This window comes from Taudactylus pleione, unplaced genomic scaffold (assembly GCF_031769625.1).
Source record: "Taudactylus pleione unplaced genomic scaffold, aTauple2 ptg001750l, whole genome shotgun sequence".
NCBI classification, from domain to species: Eukaryota; Metazoa; Chordata; class Amphibia; order Anura; family Myobatrachidae; genus Taudactylus; species Taudactylus pleione.
In genome coordinates, this window is record NW_028286147.1 from 261,277 (window position 1) to 279,254 (window position 17,978).

Consider the following 17,978-nt stretch of genomic DNA (forward strand, 5'->3'; position numbering starts at 1 on the left):
TTATAAAGATTTCAGCATTTTCCATTATTGGAACGTGTTACACTAACCTCACCAGGCTGGCAAAATATTGTGGGGAGAACAAGGTAACTTAAAGGTTACTTTAGCGGTTCTCACCAATGAAGTCAATGGTGGGAACTGCTCATTGGCTGAGAGGCGGAAGGCTCGCCTCTCTCAGCCAATGAGTGCTCAGCACCGGGATTTCTATAGTGAAATCCCGTCGCTGAGGCGTCATTCGGGCGGACGGATCTCGCTGATCCTTCCCTGCATCTGTGTCATATTGACTTTTTATTACAAAGATGCTTGTAGCGCGGACCGCACTGATCAGTGCGTGCATCTGTCTACTATCGTGCATGATCTGATGATATGCAAATCATTAGATTGTGTATGATAGATCCTGTGTCACATCGTGTAGCTTTTGCTGCACATCGTGTCCTGGAGTGCCAGGGAACTGCCGGGGATAATTGCTCACGATATATCGCATCATTTAGTACATCGTGTGTATGGGCCTTGACAGTGGAAGTTCCGGGAGTGTCTTCAACTTAAGTAGATAGGGAGTAAAATCAATTCAAGGGGACATTAGGAGGAATAACCTAGAGGAAAACCCTCTTCAATGTGATTCAATGAAAGGGTTATTCCTTTAAAGCAACTGAGAATGTATTATTATTAATGTTATCCTTTATTTATATGGCGCCACAAGGGTTCCGCAGCGCCTCACAAAGTACATTAACAAATGAGCAAACTCGTAAAACAGCGACTTACAGTACAAGACAATACAGGATAAGAACATGGTATATAAACATTGCTGCAGCGATCATAACACCCAAAAAAGCAGCAGGGCGTCAGCTACCAAGTGTTAAGTGCCCTTGTAAAGTGTTTATTAATCCTTTTAACCAGATTATAAAAGGTCTGCGACACTGTAACGTAGCGTTTCGCATGCAGATACACCCGCAGTCGCACACAGAACATAGGCGTGCGCCTCATCATTTTAATCAGCAGAAGCTGCCCGTGCGTCCTATTTGAATAAGGTGCATTTGAAAGGAAAAAGTCACATGAAAATACGCTCGCGCTACAGAGTCACACAACGGCATGGCGCGACTAGACGGGTTCTGTAACATGCAAGGAAGTAAGATGTATGTGGATAACCGTATTACGAAAATAAGAGGTAAAGAGGAAACACAAAGTATGAAGTCATAAGGCAATAAAATGAGAGGACCAAGTGATCAGGGTTTTGTTTAAATGTGTGTGATGCATGGTCCCTAGAGAGCCTGTATAGCTGAGGTAACCTACATCGTCACTGTAAGAATAGAGAACACTTGCATTTTCCAAATAAATAATATATATATATATATTAATTTTAACTTTATTATTCTTTATGAACAATATACCCCTTCTTGAAAACAGAGGCCCTTAAAATGATTTCTGCAGGTTACAAAACTAAAAAAAAAATCTTTGAAACCATCATCCAATTCCCCCACTGAGCAAAACAGCAGTGAGTGGGTATTTCCACAGGAAAAAAAAAAAAAAAGGATTCCCTCCAGCTCACTGCAGCAATATCAACAAAAAATACTTAAATCCTACATGATAATAGAGATTCAGAGGTATTAGTTCCATACATCTGCAAATATATGAATAAGCGCCAGGCCATCGTATATGACCCAGAGTGGGTGCTACTATTATGTAGCAATAATTATTTTGGGGTGAGTGTTTGGACGTGGGGCCCCCGGAGTTGTCTGGCTGGACCTTTTCAGGGCATCACCACTTAATTCACATAGATATTTTTTTTATCACTTTTCTAATTGTTTATTTATTATTTATGTCATTTTAATTCTTTCTTATTTCATTAACACTTATTGATTTATCTTTACACATCTATACTTTACACTTCACTATCACCTTTTTTCCCCTTTTTGTGTGATGCCTTAGGGATGGTCCTTGGCTGGAGTTTTTTGGGGTGCCTTGCTTCTCGGACGTGGACCCCTTAATGTTAGGGACGCCAGTATAGAGGAGCCTTGACGATGGCCTGGCGCTTATTCATATATTTGCAAATGTATGTAACTAATACCTCTGAATCTCTATTATCATGTAGAATTTAAGTATTTTTTGTTGATATTGCTGCAGTGAGCTGGAGGGAATCTTTTTTTTTTTTTTTTCTGTGGTTCAGTGTAAACCCCGCCCTTTACAAGCACCTGCGTAATGTCATTAAGCTGATATGAGCGACCACTATACTTTTTGTTTACAGTGGGTATTTCCATCTTGAGACCAACTTGGCTGCCCAATGAGAAGTCTCAGAGGCTGGCCTGGCAGGACTAAAAGTACCAAGTTCAAATTAATACTCGCCGTCTCCCCAAAGTGCTGTAAAGCCCACAGAAACTGCCAGCACAGTATTTTTCAGGCAAGACATCAGTTTAGTCAATTATTAAGTATTTGGACTTCTTGGAACAGGAAGGTACTAATCAAAATACTAAAAAAATAAAATAAAATATTTTGTTTTCACATGGGACTAGGGGTCAGCACTTGGCCTGGCTGCATGGTGCAAGCATCCTGCATTCACCCAGGATAGCACTGCTAATAAATCATACCACTCTGATGTGGTCTATGGGATATAATGCAACAAAATCTGTTTCTTACTGAAATAGTATGTACGTATGTATGCAGCATGTACATAGGACACTATATGAGTGTATCAGTGAAACTCCTCAGGGCTTAAGATGCATTTATCTTTACTAACAGACTATATACACCCTATGTACTAAGCTTTGGAGAGAGCGAGAGATAAAGTGCATGGAGATAAAGTACCAGCCAATCAGCTCCTAACTAATTTTTCAAACAGCCTGTACAGTGACAGTTAGGAGCTGATTGGTTGGAACTTTATCTCCGTCAACAGCATAGTACTTAGACCCCATTGTCTCCAGTTTGGTGGTGCACATCACTGATGGGGCCACCTCTGTTACAATGACCTCAGTGCATAGAAGGAAATGTACTTGCCTGAAGCCGGCCATCTAAAGTTCTCTGGATAGTGACACATTTACTTGGGTGTGCTCCGTTCGTAGTTATTGCAGTGATCAATGAGTCCAACTCGTCTTTCTTCTCCTTCAGCTTTTTGACTAAACTTTCGATGGCCCGCTTGGCAAAAGTCTCGCTCTCGCCCCCTTGGCGGTGGCACATCAAGCTGTGGACGATGCTCAGGCAGGCGTCATTGCTTGTGGGCGTGTTGGTTATGGACATGTTGTCGAGAGGATCCAGTTTTTCTGCTTAGTTCAACGATTCGATGGTTACGGGCAGTAGAGAGCAGATCGCCTCCGATCCTAATTAGGATAAATACACAGATATCAGCACTCAGAGGGCAGGGCTACAGCGGACTCAAGCACACATTGATGCCGGCCTTATCAAGAACTACCTACGCAAGATGGAAATATTATTGTAATGATATGCCTAGTGGACAGAGTGGGAATAGAAATGAGATTTAATAATTACATCCACTTGATGAGTTGTTGGTCTATTCAGCATTTTAGGTAAGTGTTGCAAGTATGCACAATGCAAACTTCAACGTGATCTATTGATGACTATCTCTATGGCGATTCATACTGCTAGTGTTCGTTCTAGCACCCTACACCTGTCACAACCCGTGCAGTTCCACTTTCCTGCCTGGAGTGTCGCTCTCTGCTCTGGTGATTCTAGCACACTCTGGGCCTGATTCAGAGCCGGACGCTATTTGCGCTCGCTCGTTCAGAAAAACGGGCCGGCTATTTAAATTGACTGCTCGCTCTTTGCGGTCTGTTGATGCCTCTATGTCTGAGCGAGCGAGCTCGCTATTTTGTAAAAACGCCCCCTGGCCGTTCGCATCATACGTCATCTCCGCTATTTATTAGATTGATCGAGTACATTGAAAGGCGTCTGAACTGCTCGCAGTGCTTGTGGTAGGATTTTCCTACCGCAATCATGCGAACAGTTCAGGCTAAGAGACAACCAAGTGACGTGGCCGATGACGCTGCTTTGTTAATTATGCACACCCTTTAAACTCCACTCCGTTTTCAAGCACCTTCCCCTGTTACCACCCACAAACGCCTCATCCTGTCACTCAAATTAGCATGCACTCGCTATTTTGCGAACACACGATTTCCGACCGCACTGACTGGTTGGCGCATGCACATTACGACCCATACGCATGCGCAGATGTGCGAACATCGCTCGGAGTGAACGAGTGGCCGCTTACGAGCGGCTCTGAATCAGGCCCTCTGGTCTGTATCTCAGCAGTTTGTTGCATCAGCTTAGCGAGTAGAGCAGAGAGTGACACCCCAGTCAGGAAAGAGGTACTGCACGGGCTGTGACAGGTGCAGGGTGCTAGAATGAACACTACTATAAGGTTGTTCAACTGTCCAGGAGTACACAGCCTAATAAAGGTATCTCCTGTTTGTAAACTAGGATGCTTCATTGTACATATTAGTGTCCCTCCTCCATGGTCTGGCCAGTGCCTACACCAGTGGTTCCCAAGCATTTTTTTTAAACCACGGCACCCTAGAGTATCAGCATTTTTTCCACGGCACCCCTGTGCCAAAGGTTTCTTATTGAGAAATACAGCAAACATTAAATGAAGTACACTGTGCTTATAGGTCACCCTTATGGTGCATACACACTAGATTCGCTGCATGAGCGACATCGTCTGGTGTTTCCCTGGCAGGTGTGATATCATGGGGGAGATGTATGAAGCTCAGAAGCGGTATCAGGGCACGTTATGTGCGCTGATACCGCTTCTCCCCGATGTATGGTCGGGGGGTTTGGCGGTAAATGACAGGGGCGCTATGCGTCCCTGTCATTACCGGCGCTATCTACAAGATAGCAGCGCCAAACAGCAGGGCATGTATGAATGGTCAGTTCACCTGACCTTTCCGCCTGCTGTAGCTGTCGCTATCGACAGCTACAGCCTGGCGATGCCCTATCCCCACAGCAGGAACAGCGCTGTCCCTGCTGCGGTGGCTGCCGGCTCCAGGGCTGCACGCTGGATCTCGCGATACTTGCGAGATCCCGCGCACACTCAGTGGAGCCGGCCGGGACTGAGACACACGCTGTGGTCTCTAGCGGGTAGCGCCGGAGTGGGGAGTTAACGCTCCTCCGCTCCGGCCAATGAGATGCTCTTTCATCTCATAGGTAGTGCTACTGGACCACACCTGCAAGTGCCCTGAGGTACGGCCTGACCTACACAAGGAAATAAAATGATTGTCAACAGCAGAAGGAAATCAATACCTAACTGAAGGGAGATTTATAAACCTTCTACATAGGACCAGTGGAGTTGTTCCCCATAGTGACCAATCAGATTCTATAGTTTAGCGAGTACATTCTATAAAATGATTGGAGGGATCTGATTGGTTGCTATGGGCAACACCTTCACTAGTCCTGTTTGGAATGTTTGGTAAATGTCCCCTTAAATCTTGGTAAATCAGTAGGTGCCCCAATCTTAGAAGTGGACAGGTGTGTGATTTGCAAACCTATGAATGTATATTGTGCAGGGATTGAATGCCTGTTTGCAGCTTAAAGTTTTCGGATTATTTTAGAGAAATAAAACAGTGAGTAAATTTGCATAGAATTTTCCCCTCCTCTTCAGAAATGTGTTGGCCGGGAAGGGGACAGATTGGTTCCTTTCCGCATATATTCTGGACTTGCCCTAAATTTCCGCCCATGTGGACTAGCGTCACATATCACAGATTACTGGTATATGCTTTCCGCCTCTACACTCTCTATTGCCTCGGGACGTCCCAGGGATATCCAAACACACCCAAAAGCTGACTTGGCCTATAGTAAATGCAGCTGAGAGTTGTATTACTCTAAAGTGGAAATCCACATCCCCACCCCCCCTCTCCTCCATTATGGCGGCGGTTTACCAATATTACCGTTATTGTCGACAATAAGTCGTCTGGATTTTTGCCCATATGTTCGTCGTGGTTAATCTACCATGATGCTTCTCCTGCCCTTTACCCTGGGTCTATAACTGCAAACTCCTCTCCTTGATTAGCTGTACGCGTGTGGGACTTACATTCTCCCAATATGTGACTTCTGTATCTAACAATTGGTTTTAGTTCCGCTAAATGGTGCATTTTAGCAACTTTATTGTACTCCATTATTACTTACCTGCTTGTACTATGTCCCCCCCTCCCTTTATCCCGTCCCTCTCTTTCTTTACATAGCCCTTCCTTCATATTTAACATTTTCAAACAAAAAGATATTTAAAAAAAAAACATTGAGGAAATTAATTATTTTGTACATAACAAAAAAAATTAAAAATGTCCTCTGTGTCAAGTGTATAATCCTCCTAAATAAAGGGTATAAACACTCTGCATTCCCATTATACCGCGTCAGATTGCACGGTCCCAACAGAGGCCCAGCGACACGATGTCATAAAACACTCATTAGGCCTAAGCAAGACATATTACCCAACAATGTGCCGCACATCTGGCGGAATCGGTAATCTACATGGGTTTGGTATATTAGGTCTCCATTCATTGTGTCAACATTCAGCATCTCAACACTGTTGTAATGTCAACAAGACCTAGTGTTACCGTTAGGCTGTTTCAGCGGGGCGCTGCGTCCTACCTGATGTGAAGTCGCTGAAGTGCACCCTGCCCTTATGGCGGTGTCCCGCTGAATCAGCCCTGCCCACCTGCGGGGGAAGAAAAGTTCTGGTGAAACAATCACCAGCAAGTGAATAGATGCCGTGTACATGAACAAGGTAAGCTATTCACACTGCGGGGAGAGATTGGCGGCAACCCCTACAGTGTTGAAAAGGGGGCACATCTCATGGGCACGCTCCCTGGGTAGAACAGTGCCCTTCAGTGACAGCCGCCCTGCTCACCCTCGAAATATATAATATAGTCAATAGACTGGCGGACGCGATGCCGCCGGTTTAAATCCCGACACGACTTGCCTGACAGGGGACTTAAGTTAGGCGTCGAAATGTCGACGTCTATCTTAATCCCGCTGCCGGAAGACCGACCCCCGCCATCCCAATTGTCCTCTGACGGGTAAGTATTACACTTAGCCCGGGGATGGGGAGAGGCTAGGTTTAGGCACCCCTGGGGGGAGGTTAGGCACTAAGGGGGGAGGTTAGGGTTAGGCACCCCTAAGGGAGGGTTAGGATACTTACCTGTACCTGTCGGGATTTGAACCCGCCAGCCTGCCGCTGTCGGTTTAGCTGCCGGCATTACATACCGATTCCCAGTAGAAACACTAAAGATCAGAATGTCGACACAGTCTTTATTCATCTCTGTCCCCAATGACATAAACCCTACACTATAAGTGTAATGTAAATGTCGGCATATTAACCATGTCAACATCACGAATGTAAAAATGGTGAATGTTGACACTCCCACTGTCGACTTGCTGATTGCATTCCATCTATACACAATCTGCCGAGCACACATCACAGCTTCACAATGCATCTCTGATATCAGAAAAAGACAAAATGCTAGAATTCAGCTATTTACAGAACATCTGCAGCAATCGGATACAGGAGAGGACAATGCAGATCGTTAGGCGGATGTGAGAGTCTCATCCCCTCCAACATTTCATTATCCCAACCATAAACAAACAGAGCACACATGGAAATTTCTGCTGTGTCTGAGCCAAAAATATCAGCACAGGAAATGGGTTTCACTCGCCAACCGGGTCTGTCAGATAAAGGCGCAGTGTGGATTTTAACCCTTCGGGCTTCCTGTGCTGTTCCAGGTCATCAGATCTGAAAAGATCTCACGAGCGATCTGTAGGCGTAATGCGGAGGGTGACGGGAGGTACATTAGCGCCCTGGAAGGAGAGAACGGATCCATAGCAGGTTTGCGGTAATGCACAGCAGAGAACTTGATATCTTAATGGCTTTGCAGACGTGCATGATCCTAAGGGAGTATGAAATGGCTGTAAGAGACGTAAGCCAAATCGCAGACATTCGTGAGTCACAGCTGTCAAAATATCCTGGAAATATTATCTGGCATCTTCTTATAATGTAACACAATAATAATGTTACTTAATGGCTTTATCGGGTCTTTTATATTACAGAAATAAATAGCCTTAAACAATTGGTCAAATAAATATTATTGACAATATGAATATTACACTGGGTCAACCATCGGATTTATTATCATACGGAGGTCTGGGTGACAGTTGGACCACATTGGTAAAGACTGAGTGAGCTGCACGCAAAGCCGATGTTCAGTTAAATGGGTTTTTTTTGCTGCTGCGCGTGTGCGAAAATACCTAAAAAGCCATACGGCGATTACACTGTAGTGTTCCCGCTAGGCTGTTTCATTATGGTGCTGTGCCCTGCTCAAATATATATATATATATATATATATACACAATACATCACATCTATCGGCCCCACAGAAACAATAAGACGAATAGTAGAGAAACAAAAATATATTGTGTAAATACCTTTGTAGTAAAATGGCCATATGCACCTTAATCCTTTATCCCTCCCTGCTCCCGTCAAGAGATTCCTATTTTAGTAGTAACAAGAAGCCGTGCTTACATTGTAATGAATATGCAGCAGTAACTGGTACGGCATTCCCAGGTCACTCTATAAAGTGGGTGCTATAGGGCGTATCATCGATTTATGCTGAACAATAAACCAATGTGTAATAAGGTGGCTATATATGAGCAACAACAAATAACAATCATATTTGATGGATATATATATATATATATATATATACACACACACTCACACACAGCAAGTAATTTAAGCGCAGTGCCCACTCGTCACCCAGTTACAAATCTTCAGGGTGCCCACCTTCCTGTACATCTATGGTATAAAACATCAGCGCATCAACCAAGCACCATGTGACTGACAGCTGATACCATTCAGTGTTTTGCACTCCACAATAATGGGAAGTGAAACATAGATCAAATAGTATTCAACCATATGGGAGGGAAAACATAACATAAGGTAGAGTTATATATAGAATATACTGCATTATAAGACAGATTGGAGCAAATGAAAAAAAAGCAGCAATTTGCTCCTGGAACAAACCATGTTACAATGCAAGGGCAGCAAATACATTTATACAATACATTTATTTGTATTTTTTTGCATGCAGGGAAATACTGGCTGCGTTTGCATGTAGAGAACAGATACTGGGCAGCTTAGTTTTTGCACTGACATTTAGAGTTAAGCTAAGACACGCCCCTCCCAATTTGCAGTGCTCCTAATTCAATCATGCCCATCATGCCCCCTTTCACCTCTCTGCAAAAGGAATGGGATTGTAATCCCGACAGCGGATGCCCGACAGGATCAATATCCCGACAGGGGCAGGTAAGTACCCTAACCTCCCCCCCCCCACCCCTAACCATCCCTTAGTGGTGCCTAACCCTAACCTACCCCCGGGGGTGCCCAACCCTAACCTCCCCTTACCGCTCCCCAATCCAAACCCTCCCGGGGGGGTGCCTTAGCCTAACCTCTCCCTGGGGGTGCCTAACCCTAATCTCTCCCCCCCCAAACCTAACCCCTCTAGGCTACCAAATCCTACCCCCCCCCATTGTGCGGGATGGCGTCCACAGAGTTCCGGCATCTGGATTATGATAGGCACCGGTATTTTGACGCCTATCAAAATGCCTAGCTGGCATTCCGCTGTTGGGATTGTGACGGACTACATCCCATGCAAAAGCCTACCATGTTCGGAGGATGGAGGTTCTCAATCACAGCCGTTACAGAGTGATGGACATTGCAGATATACACTATGTAGGCAGGCGGTCTCACACAGGAGGCTGGTCCAGTGATGTCACAGCCGCTCAAATGGCTACCGTCTGTTCTCTGGCCCGAATCAGATCTCTCCAGGATACTGTCTTATGCAGGGTACACGCTAGACCAGGCCTGGCCAACCTGTGGCTCTCCAGCTGTTGTGAAACTACAAGTCCCAGCATGCCTTGTCACAGTTTTGCTATTAGGGAATGCTAAAACTCTGGCACGGCATGCTGGGACTTGTAGTTTCACAACAGCTGGAGAGCCACGGGTTGGCCAGGCCTGCACTAGACGATATGTTGACCGTTCGGCGGATGGCAGCGACATATCAGGCACATCGCCTAGTGCTCATGACCAACTTACCTACAGCAACTGGAAACGCTGGCCTCTGATCACTAAAGAAGCCCCTGATCACTTCAGAGGCCAGCGTTCACGGTGATGCAGTGAGCGGGTGACATCATGACGTCACCCACGATGTGAGGAGCCTGAGCACCTGCTGAATCCAATTAGATCCAGCAGTCAGCGGCCCTGGCAGTGGGAGCGGTGCCCAGCGTACAGCCCAGCATGAAGTCAGGTAAGTACTGCACAGGGGTGTGGGGACTGTTCTACACTGGGAGGGGGCTCCAGTACAAAATGGGAACAACTACAGAGCACATTGCATAAGGGGCACAGCTACAGAGGGCACTGCATAATGGGTACAACTACAGAGGGCACTGCATAATGGGTACAACTACAGAGGACACTGCATAAAGGGCACAATTATTGGGGGGGGAACAGCTACAGGGGGCATTGCAGAAGGGGCTCTAATACAGGGGCACTGCATAAAGGGCACAACTACAGGGGGCACTGCATAATGGGTACAACTACAGAGGACACTGCATAAGGGGCACAATTATTGGGGGGGAACAGCTACAGGGGGCACTACAAAATAGGAACAATTACAGAGCACATTGCATAAGGGGCACAGCTACAGGGGGCACTGCATAATGGGCACAACTACAGAGGGCACTGCATAAGGGGCACAATTATTGGGGGGGAACAGCTACAGGGGGCATTGCAGAAGGGGCTCTAATACAGGGGCACTGCATAAAGGGCACAACTACAGGGGGCACTGCATAATGGGCACAACTACAGGAGGCATTGTATAAGGGACTCTAATACAGGGGGCATTGCATATGGGGTACTACTGTGTGTCATAAAGTGAATAAGGGACACTACGTGGTGTAATGTGAATAAGATTGTGCTGCTGTGTGGCGTCATTTGAATTGGGGATACTATGTGTGATATCGGCATGACAGACTCCACGCCCCTTGCTGCGAGGCCACATCCCCTTTTTCACACACGGTAGATCGCAAAAAGTTTTTAGCTTTAAAAGTAGATCACTTAGTCCAAAAGTCTGGCCACCCCTTGTCTAGTGTGCACCCACTACGTTGCTGACGATGCACACTACCACGCATGGTCAGAGACATCTTCAGTCAGCCCTGCATGCAGGTCCAACTGGCGATGTTGATGGCGAGGGCCATGCTGGACGCAGTATGGTCCCTGCCGGCACTGCCGTGTGTATGCACTTGCCGATGCTGGCTCCCCCGCCGGGTCCAGTCACTGACGAGGTTGGGCACACTAGACATCGTCTAGTGTGTACCGGCCTTTACAAGTATTTGAGGTGTTTATGCGGACTGTAGTGGAGTGAGAAGGTAATGCCTTAAGGTGGGTACACACTATAGCGATATATCTGCAGATCAAGTGATCTGCAGATGATGGTCATTCATACACACTGAACGACCATCATCTGCATGCTGCAGCGGGTCGGGCCAGCCTGGGGGCGTGGCCTAATCGTGGAACTCGTTGCCACACCTAAAAAAAAACATTTGCGGCGCTGCGCGCTGGGGAGGGGGGCGCTGTGTGCCCCTCAGCCCGGCGCACAGCCAATGGGGGGCACGATCAGCATGATCGCTCTCCCCCTTTGGCATAGGAGACTCTCTGGCTGCTGCTTTAGCAGCCTCGGACAGTCTCCCAGTGCAGCCCAGCACACAGCAGCGTGTGCTGGGCTGCTGTGACCTAAGAGGGATGGAGAGCGGTGCCAGACCCGGGTAATTAGTAAACACTCACGGCTCCCCCCCCCTCCCCTTCTCGGCGCCCGTGTACGGGCGATCGGCTGATCACCCGTATACACTTGCCGATGGACAGATATGCCCGCAGACATATCTGTTCATCGGCTGTGCAGCACAGCCAATGCGATATGTCTGTGAACGATGTTGTTCACAGACATATCGTCTGTACACACTGGCCGACGGGGGCACCAATATATTGGTCGATCAATTGATTGGCCAATATATCAGCCAGTGTGTACCCAGCATTACTCTTTAACAGTGCTGTACTGGAATGTCAGCTTCATATTGACCTACATGGTTTATATATATATTTTTTTTTGTGGGTTTATTAGTCCTTGAAGAGTACATTTTAAAATGGCAAAATGATATACACACACACACACATATATATATATATATATATATATATACATATACATACATACATACAGTACACACACACAGGATTACATTACTTTTTTTCATCTAAATATGCAGCGTGCAAATTTGTGTTCATCTATTACTAGACTTCCAATACCCATAATGAATACACGGCATGGAGACACCTGAGAATATCATCAGAGGAGCTGGGGAACAGGATATTTATATGCATTAGCTTGCAGGAATCAGATGTCCCAAATCTATATAGTAGCATTTCTGTCATACTTGGAGGATAAGGAAAAAATTAACTGGGCCAATACTTTTACAAAGCAGAGTGAATTACCATACAGAATATAATGGGGGCCATTTATGATCACTGGTGTTATTGGAGTTGCCTGTATTAACCAGAGATTTGCTTTACCTTCTAAACTTCATTATAAGAATAAAACAAAAACAAAAAAAAGACAGCACCTGATTAATGTGAGCGCCACTATTTTTTGGCTTTGAAACAATACGGTGCCAGAGCCGGCAACTCGTCCCCTTCACGGCTAACTGAATTGACCCCTAATACACTATAATTGATCTCTCTATCCAATAATGACTATGGGCCTGATTTACTACCGTATGCAACTGCGAATACGCACACAATCGGCCGATTGGTGCATGCTGTGCATGCGTATGTAACGCAGTGCAAGAACTAGCTATTGCGATCGGGACTGCGATCGCAAAGGCTACGAAGACCCCTCGCAGAGTGATTGATAGTAAGTACCATTTGTGGGTGGTGACGGGGGGGGGGGGTGGATGGGAAAACGCAGGCATGTCAGTGCGTTCGCACGCCGTTGCAGGGTCGTGCATAAATTAGCCAACGCGATGCCATACGCAGTGTGAGGTCTCATAGCGTGCGTGGAAGTTAGCAATTTCTGAGCAAAGGCCCCCATACATCAGCAATTGATTGCAACAATCGTGCAATTTTTATACACAATCGATTGCAAATTGCACGATTGCTGCAATCAATTCCTGATGTATGGGGGCCTTAAGATCTAGGCTTGTGCAAATGTGTGTGGGTTCAATGTTACAGATTATTTCGCTATGTTGCTAAAGTACACAGATGTAAGGGGAAGTGGGCGCCCTTATGTTAGGCTGCGATCGCAATGTGCGTGCAATCATTTGCATATCACCGCTGATATTAGCAACTGCGTTGCGTGCTTATTAGCAGAATAGCGATCCTGGCTGAATCAGGCCCCACAGTAGGTCAGATCTAAACATCAATTATCGCATCTGCCAGGAATGCTGGAAGATTTCTCATTGAAGAGTGATAAGTTCTCGGACGTGGCCATACACTGCAATGATCTTTCAGCCAATAACTGGCTGATCAATCAGATAATTTCACAGTGTATGGCCACCTTTATACGTGTCCCAGCAATCAACCCAATCCGGTGTGTGTCCAACATCTGCCACATTCAGGGCCCTGTCTCCTCACTCCTGCCAGAGTGGGTTATTCTCAAACAGTCCATCGTCCATAGACAACACACTGGCAGCAGGAGTACACACGTGCCACAGGATCAGGTAGATCGCTGAAACACAGGCATGTAGTATGTTCCAGTTACGGCACTGCACCCAAGGCTGAAGACTTATTAGCTTTTAAAGGAGAAGGCCACAGATTTATGGCTTCCATTTGCATGCTCCTGTCTAAATGATGACGTGCAGACATTGCTCTTCATCTGCTCTATTCTATTTAAAGACCAGATTTAAAATGACAGTTTTTTGCTTTTTTGCTACAACACTAAGGGGGAGATTCAGGTATGCATGCAGTTCCAAAGCACAATGTGCAGAGGTTATTTTTGCCGTGTCTATGGGGTGAGCACGAATATGAACAAGGTTTTCCTGTGCTGATTTAGTGTGTAAGGTTCCAACTAAACCAAGTGGCTAACGGAATATCTCCCTAAAGTTGGGTAAACACTGAGATAGATAGATATCTATCTATCGCCTGTACCACTGAACGGGCAATATATCTAGAGTGCATCACCGGGGGTGAACAGCAGATCGGTCTATGAACGACATCATTCACAGACATATCCGATCAGCCGTGCAGCACAGCAGATGGCGGATATATCTGTGTATACACTTACCAAACGTCAGATAGGTCGACCTAGTGCAGTGTTGGCTAACCTTGACACTCCAGCTGTTGTGGAACTATATATCCCAGCATGCCCTGCCACAGTTTTAGCATGCCCTAATAGCAAAACTGTAGCAGTGCATGCTGGGTTATGTAGTTCCATAACAGCTGGAGTGTCAAGGTTAGCCAACACTGACCTAGGGCCTGATTCAGAATTGGGAAGAGAGAGAGAGATAGCACTTAACTGTGAACCTGAACAACCCATGTTGCAATGCAGTGTGTACCCATCTTAACAGTAATCTTAGCCCCCTGCCAAAATCTATTGTATTCACCTTTGAGTGCATTGTATGCACGTAGAAGGGGACCTGTGTGTGTAATTAGTCCCATGTAAGTTCAGGTGGATGCAAAATTGAGGGACTTGTTCCTTCTAATGCCAGATGTTATTAGTGGGTTCAGGTCATTTCCAAGTCAGGAAAGTTGCAGTATGCAAGGAGTTAAACTGACCAGGCCAGGAGTGTATGGGTTTGTCAGGTGGAGTGTACTCTGGCACGGCTGATCATAACTAGTACTTCTTATATATAAAAGACACAGCAAAATTTAGCAGCTCCATACACAGGGTAAATACATCATAGAACAAAGACAGAGGACCAACAGGAAAGAATACAGGGTATTCAAATAGCATTAATGCATTAGGATAGAGTCATAAAACCTAACAGGTAAGATATGCAACAGAATGTGGAAATGCATCTGCCAACCAAGTAATGGCCACCGCTCAGACCATGCTCAAGTTCCAGCTCTGCAGGTGATGGAGAACCCCCAATATTTGTGCTGCCGCCCACTGTGTTTATGCCTAGCATTCTTCAGTCATATGAGGAAAGAGGGACTTGCACTTGAATAAAAATCAGCAGATCCAGAGGTACTGTAAGTGCAGCATTTAGCCACACCTTCAATCTTACAAAGTTGGCTACCATGTATCCCAGTAAAATATACCACCTCAATTCTCAGGCTATATTATACTGAACCAAAAATCTCAGATAGACTGATCATACTGCCTACAGTGAGGGGAGCACCACAGGCTGATCATACTGCCTACAGTGAGGAAGCACCACAGGCTGATCATACTGCCTACAGTGAGGGGAAAACCAGTGCTGATCATACTGCCTACAGTGAGGGGAAAACCAGGGCTGATTATACTGCCTACAGTGAGGGGAAAACCAGGGCTGATTATGCTGCCTACAGTGAGGGGAAAACCAGGGCTGATTATGCTGCCTACAGTGAGGGGAAAACCAGGGCTGATCATGCTGCCTACAGTAAGGGGAAAACCAGGGCTGATCATACTGCCTACAGTAAGGGGAAAACCAGGGCTGATCATACTGCCTACAGTGAGGGGAGCACCACGGGCTGATCATACTGCCTACAGTGAGGGGAGCACCACGGGCTGATCATACTGCCTACAGTGAGGGGAGCACCACGGGCTGATCATACTGCCTACAGTGAGGGGAGCACCACGGGCTGATCATACTGCCTACAGTGAGGGGGGGGGGGGTCTCGGGATGATCATACTGCCTACAGTAAGTGGAAAACCAGGGCTGATCATGCTGCCTACAGTAAGGGGAAAACCAGGGCTGATCATACTGCCTACAGTGAGGGGAGCACCACGGGCTGATCATACTGCCTACAGTGAGGGGAGCACCACGGGCTGATCATACTGCCTACAGTGAGGGGAGCACCACGGGCTGATCATACTGCCTACAGTGAGGGGAGCACCACGGGCTGATCATACTGCCTACAGTGAGGGGAGCACCACGGGCTGATCATACTGCCTACAGTGAGGGGGGGGGGGTCTCGGGATGATCATACTGCCTACAGTGAGGGGGAGTCTCGGGATGATCATACTGCCTACAGCGAGGGGGGAGTCTCGGGATGATCATACTGCCTACAGTGAGGGGGGAGTCTCGGGATGATCATACTGCCTACAGTGAGGGGGGAGTCTCGGGATGATCATACTGCCTACAGTGAGGGGGGAGTCTCGGGATGATCATACTGCCTACAGTGAGGGGGGAGTCTCGGGATGATCATACTGCCTACAGTGAGGGGGCAGTCTCGGGATGATCATACTGCCTACAGTGAGGGGGCAGTCTCGGGATGATCATACTGCCTACAGCAGGGGTCTTCAACCTTGGCCCTCCAGCTGCTGTGGAACTAAACATCCCAGCATGCACTGCCATAGTTTTAGCATGCTGTTATATCAAAAAGGTGGCAGTGCATGCTGGGATGTGAAGTTCCACAGCAGCTGGAGGGCCAAGGTTGAAGACCCCTGGCCTACAGTGAGGAGGGGGGGGGTCTCGGGATGATCATATACTGCCTATAGTGAGGGGGGGGTCTCGGGATGACCATATACTGCCTACAGTGAGGGGGGGGGACTCGGGATGATCATATACTGCCTACAGTGAGGGGGAGGGTCTCGGGATGACCATTCTGCCTACAGTGAGGGGGGGGGTCTCGGGATGACCATTCTGCCTACAGTTAGGGAGGGGGGGGGGGACTCGGGACGATCATACTGCCTACAGTGAGGGGGGGTCTCGGGATCATATACTGCCTACAGTGAGGGAGGGGGGTCTCGGGATGACCATATACTGCCTACAGTGAGGGGGGGGGGTCTCGGGATGACCATATACTGCCTACAGTGAGGGAGGGGGGGTCTCGGGATGACCATATACTGCCTACAGTGGGGGAGGGGAGGGATGACCATACTGCCTACAGTGGGGGGGTACGGGAGCTCGGGGTGACCATATACTGCCTACAGTGAGGGGGGGGGGGGGACTCAGGATGATCATATACTGCCTACAGTGAGGGGGGGGACTCGGGATGATCATATACTGCCTACAATGAGGGGGGGACTCGGGATGATCATATACTGCCTACAGTGAGGGGGGGACTCGGGATGATCATATACTGCCTACAATGAGGGGGGGACTCAGGATGATCATATACTGCCTACAGTGAGGGGGGAGGGACTCGGGATGATCATATACTGCCTACAGTGAGGGGGGAGGGACTCGGGATGATCATATACTGCCTACAATGAGGGGGGGGCTCGGGATGATCATACTGCTTTCAGCCGGAACTCTGCATACGGCCAGATCGCTCAGAGGCTGATCGGACACGACACATCGTAAACAGACAGAGCCGATCCCACGACCACCAGCGAAAAGATTCCCAGCCAGCTGACCCCAATGCTAAGACCGAGCCCATCCCCCTCCTCAGCATTACCCGCAGTACTCTCACGCTGGTCGGGCTCCAGGAGACTGCGCTAAATCGGGCCTGCGTGATCCCCCTCTGCCCCGGGCTCAGGCGCGGAGTGTTAGTGGAAGGCCTGGGCTCTCCGCTCTGCCTCCTCCTCTCCTGGGGCTTCTCCGGACTCCTGAGCGCGGCGCAGGCCGCAGACAACAAACCCTCCCGGGGTCAGGCGTGCGCAGGCGCAGCGGGAGCTACATCCGGGACATGGAGGGAGGAAACCGGGGGCGGGTCCTGCGAAATAGCAGCGAGAGGAGAGACCTCATGGTCACCATGGTTACAGGAGCGGGGATTGACGAGGACGTCCAAAAGGGATGTGGGCGGGGCCGAAGCGTAGGCGGGAATGTATACAGTAATGATGCCCATCGGTGGT

General features: G+C 47.6%; 1 protein-coding gene across 2 annotated transcripts in view; it reads right to left on the reverse strand.

Moving 5' to 3' along the window:
- SMAD4 (SMAD family member 4) overlaps positions 1-17,817 on the reverse strand; it is a 44,372-nt gene extending 26,555 nt beyond the window's left edge. The window contains exons 1-2 of one of the 2 annotated variants that reach the window (XM_088464696.1): positions 17,582-17,817; positions 2,986-3,305 (exon numbers count right to left, since the gene is read on the reverse strand). In XM_088464696.1, the coding sequence (XP_088320822.1) occupies positions 2,986-3,225 (240 nt within the window). In that variant the 5' untranslated portion in view covers positions 3,226-3,305; positions 17,582-17,817. The remainder of the gene's footprint in view (positions 1-2,985; positions 3,306-17,581) is intronic. The other variant, XM_088464697.1, reaches the window with a different exon arrangement.
- Positions 17,818-17,978: the final 161 nt, after the last annotated feature.